General features: G+C 41.3%; 1 protein-coding gene across 1 annotated transcript in view; it reads right to left on the bottom strand.

Annotated features, from left to right (window-relative positions):
• The window catches only part of LOC137984478 (mucin-19-like), an 89,286-nt gene that overhangs the window by 69,374 nt on the left and 14,912 nt on the right, over positions 1-5,000 (bottom strand). The window contains exons 14-17 of the mRNA XM_068831649.1: positions 2,766-2,812; positions 2,118-2,277; positions 1,347-1,569; positions 1-94 (exon numbers count right to left, since the gene is read on the bottom strand). The exon at positions 1-94 is cut by the window's left edge and continues 210 nt beyond it. Coding sequence (XP_068687750.1) covers positions 1-94; positions 1,347-1,569; positions 2,118-2,277; positions 2,766-2,812 — 524 coding nt within the window. The remainder of the gene's footprint in view (positions 95-1,346; positions 1,570-2,117; positions 2,278-2,765; positions 2,813-5,000) is intronic.

Here is a 5,000-nt window from a genome sequence, read left to right as displayed (position 1 = left end):
TGCCGCAAAGTCCGCAGGTCTGATCCTGCAGCGACGCGTTCACTGTGATGTAGATATTGTAGCCTGTCCAGTGAACTGTAAACGCCACGCCATTCTATGGGGTGAAAAGGCAAATACGTCAGAAATCACTGGGATCATGCGAAACTTCGAAAGTTTTCAGGAGGCAGTGACAGTGAGCTTTAAATCCCACATTCGGTAACAAGAAATTATCCAAATAGCTGACATGTTTGTTTCTCACGTGATTCGCCTGAATGCATTCAGCCAATCAGAACACGCATTTGGACAAGCCGTCACTTGAAAACAAAAACAAAGGTCCGCAATGACTTTTGGGTGAATGTGAGCCCTTAAGCAACGATGACGTCGAAGAAATCGCGAACAACCGAAAACAATAGGATAATGAGGACGCCAAGCATGCGCGTTTTGTCTTTTGGTGCAATTATTTGTCACCATCCTCAAACCTATGACGTCAAATGGTCAACGAAACGACGACGGCTACGATAACCGCACAGGACAATTCTTGGATTTCACATGACGTCACGGCCGCCATATTGGTGTCTCAAAACAATGAAACGGCGGTCATGTTGGTGTCCCGATCCAATCCTCCGGGAATTGAACTCTATTATTATGCAAACGTTTTCTTTGTTTTCGTTGAAAAACATTGCTGTTGACCACGTGATTGAAACCCAAGAATAATAGAGCGACTTTCAATTGAGTGTCGTAAAACCAAAACCAAAGTAATTACTTTAGCCAATTAGAAAGGACGGAGACAATCCGGTAAACCAATCAAAACTTGAAGTAGTTACACGTAGCCGACACAAACCGCGGGAAAATGTGCTCGCTCGAGCGACGATTCGTTTTGGTTTCACTTCTGATTGGTTGAAAAAGTGGCGCGAGAACTTTGAACCAATCACTGAGTGAACTAATCATAAACCAAAGCAATTTGCTAATTACTTTCGACACTCAATTGAAAACCACTCTATCATTGATTAAAAGACGAAAAACAAATTGTGCCGCACGTGTGACGTTCATTTTAGCACGTAATTTGCGGCAATCTGCGTAACAACAACGCACGTGAAATCACCAAATTTGAGGTTTTGAAGACAATTGTGAACCATAGTTTCACCAGCTAGAGTTTTATTCTAAAATTACCACTCAAACAAGAATTATTTTTTAGGATATTTCGCCGACATTGCGCAACCTAAACGAGACGGATTAGTCGCCAAAGATGAAGTGTTCGTTCGTTATTAAAAACACTGTTGCCTTGTCGATAGCAAGTTAAGCATAAAATGCGAAATCAAGTCAGAAGAGTCTCGTTAAATACGTAAAAGTAAATCATGCACACGTACATTTAAATCCACATGAATAAATATGTTCCGATCTCCCAAAAACTCCACGTCCATATGTTGAGTTGAGTAGCCGCTGGTGATGGAGGTTTCGCTACCATGAGGATTGCGAAGCGTAGCAACCGACTTTTTTGTCCAACCATCAACAGCCAGAGTTATGTATGGTTCCCCTGTGACATTCAGAAGCACCTTCCGTCTGCAGTTGGTGTATGGTGGAGAGCAAAAGCTGGAAGAATGTGAGAAATCTAAGCGATCTAAGTAAACAGCGCACTACGACAGGTCTGCGGCATAAACGCCGACGTTCTCTGGAACCTGCATTTATTGTTTAGTTCAATGCCAGCGATATACTAAAGAAAGGTAAGGCTAAGCTTTGAGGAAAGACCCAGCTATGAGATGAAGACGAGTTGAGGTATGAGGGAAAAAAAGGCCAGTGAGGCTTGCAATTTGACAAAGCCACATGTTCTAGGTTCGAAAACACTTGTAGGGAAGACGACGACATTGAAATTTCATAACAACTGCGCAACCAAAAGTAATGAAAAAATTGATTTGGCCCATCAAAACAGTTGCCGATAGTTGAGTAAGACAATCACACCGCACAGAATATAGAGGCAACCGGAAAAACGGCGGTGAGTAAGTAATATCTTGTTTTACTTTGACTTCTTGCAGAGAATGCAGCGCGGATTTAGTAAGCGTAGAAATACAACACAAAGCAAACGCACAATTGCTTTCGACTTCTGCAATTTGAAGACTAATGACAAGAAACGTGGGAGATACCTGCTACTGATGGCAATAGAAAAACCTCTTTCCGTTCCGTTCGGCATGTGACAGTGTTCAGAGAGTACATAAGCGCAATCTTTCATGTGCATTGTATAACCCTCCTTGTTCTGATCATCAAATGTAATGATATGCGGATCTCCAATAACAGAGCAAGTTCCTGAACAACAAGAGAAAAAAAGAGTAATATCCTCAAATAATCTAACATAGATCCTTGACGTTTGAGCCCAATTTTTTTTTTCTACAAATGGACGAGTTTTTTATTGATAATTGTTGCGGGACGCTTTTACTTAAATAGTAACAATCCTCGTGGTAACTCTCAGAAGAACCGTCGTACTTCGTCGGTTATAGGTTATAGGTTTCCGTCTGCAGCTTTCCCGCCAAGCTTGTATGCTAAATCAAACGATACAACAGCGATATATACAAGGAGGGCAACGAGGGTCATCGTTTCGTGAACAATGAAACGTATCAAGGCAAATTCGCTGGGCGATGGACATCTTCAACGAATCTTTTTTCCAATTTTATGGTAAGTCAGAGAGATAGCGTCTACAATCCAAGGATCTTGAAAGGCCATGAAATGATGAATGTGCTATCACAGGAAATCTAATTTAATATTAAGAACTTACAGCTACACTGGCATAGTCCTACCTGGGCACGTTCTCTTGACACAACTCCATAATCCTCCATTACAAGTGCTAAACAAACACAGCGAAGTGTTGTTATTTTCCGTAAACAAAATGTGTTACCTGGTGTGTAGTGGGTGTGGGATTATCGAGCGTCTGTTTGTGTGGGGTGGGGGTAGGGTGAGGATGTCGAGAACTCTCGCCCGAGGGACGGTTCCCTTTCACTAGTGCGAGCCTCGTGTCAATCAAACGTTGACTCGCACAGAGATTTGACAACAAAAGGAGAAATTGGCCACGTTATCGTTCGTCGGCTCCAATTATTATTAATCTCGGTTAGTTTTTATCTTCCACTGAAACGTTTCGTCCTTTTTTCGCTTCATTAGGGACTATGAGATTCTAGTACGAAAACGAGAACGAGTACGAGATTTGACTGCCTGTTTTTAGCGAAAATACTCAGAAGATTTAAAACCCGGACGTTTAATCTCACTCTTTGTTAGCAGCATACCTTCCTTAGTCATTCTTGTCGCTGATACCTGAGCCTTTTCCTGATCGAAAAATGCCAAAACTACTACCGACGACATTTTTGCAAAACCTCGTTCTAAAATGACGATGGTAGAACGTTTTTCCCGCCAAAATGACGCTGGTTTGCGCGTGCTCACTGTTGTTCTATGAGAAAACCTCGTAGTCGTAGTCGTTCTCGTTCTAGAATCTAAGGCTCTGTACTTAAGCCTCGACGGTCACTCAAGATAAAACGTGGGTTAAACTTGGGGGGAGGGAAACGTTTCCTTTACAGCACTTAAAGTGTATTACCATTGTCCTGATAACAACTGCAAAAATATTTTTTCGATTTCGATTTTTTCTTTCCCTCGTTTTAGCCATTAAAAGACGCAGCATCTCACTTCTTTTACAGAAGGGGGACTGGGGATGGTTGTGACGACATCTCGTGGACGCTAATTTACATCTTTCGGTCATTCCTTTGAGATATTTTCATGTGAAGGCTTAATACGGTCGGTAGATGCGTTGTATCTGGGTGCAACAACACGAAAGACAAAGAAAATGATTTTTCTATCCATGAAATACCGTTTTACGGTCATTCCAGGCCAAAGCGATCAAAAGAAGACGAAAGTGGATCTCTTTCGTAAACTTGACGAGGAAGATCTGAGTGCTAATACAGAAAACAAAAACAACACTCGGCGATTTGCTCGGTGCATTTTGCGCCAGACGATTTCACACGCAGGTTTTCTTTCAAGGAACAAAGTTTACCAACAGCAGTTAAAACGTGATGACATCGGAGTTGTTCCAGTGTCGAAATTTCACAGTGTAAGATCACCAAAGAAAGATATACGAGCAGAGGCCTACGTATGAAGCAACGTTCGGTAAGTGGCGACTTGCTTTTGTGTATTGTGTTCACGCATGTAGCTTAAGTTTTGTCTTCCGTACAATGCTTAGGTAGGAACTAATGGAAAAGTCAATGCCTTTTTCTTGTTCTTTGTCTTGAAGAAAGTTACTGATTTTCACACGACACTTGACTCAGATGAATAACCCACAAAACACACAAGTATCAGCTGGAATTTTCCATAAGAAAAATAGTAAACTGTCGTGCCGGACTTTATCAAAATTTTCAATATCCAATACCTTACCCCTTATACGTAGATGCTTGTTTGAACCATAAGAAACTCCGCTCAAATTTTACGATGTCAATTGTTAATATTTGACCTTTGGACTTTTTTGAGAGATATCTCTGGGAGATTTTCAAGTGCTAACAGTAGCCCTGAAAGGGAGCCACAACAGTATCAAGAGGTAGATGATAAAACGAAAGACAAAAAATTTAAGCTACGTGTAACACATTACACAAAGGCAAGTGGCAACTTACCGAAAGTTGCTTCATACGTCATCGCTCGTATCTTTCTTTGGTGATCTTACACTGTGAAACAACTCCGATGTCATCATCATCGAGTGTTTTTTTTTTCCAGTACTGGCATTCAGATTCTTCCGCGTCAAATCATAGTTAATAGATGTAGGGTGGTTATGAAACTCGGCAAGTTTCTTTGTTTCATGTTTTTGTTCGCTTTTTTGGCCTTGACCCTGCACAAATCCCGACAAAAACACGCTTTTTTCGGCAGGATAACCAATCAAAAGCTTCGACTAATTTATTCGAAATTAACTTGTGAACCAAAAACAAAAGATTGTGCAGGGTCACGGTCGGTTCAACATATAGATGCGACTGTATTGTTCCTGCTTTTGAAATTCCCAGGGTTTC

Source organism: Montipora foliosa, chromosome 14, assembly GCF_036669935.1.
Source record: "Montipora foliosa isolate CH-2021 chromosome 14, ASM3666993v2, whole genome shotgun sequence".
NCBI lineage: Eukaryota > Metazoa > Cnidaria > Anthozoa > Scleractinia > Acroporidae > Montipora > Montipora foliosa.
Note: the sequence above shows the minus strand (reverse complement) of the source record. Positions and strands in the feature narration are given on the sequence as shown.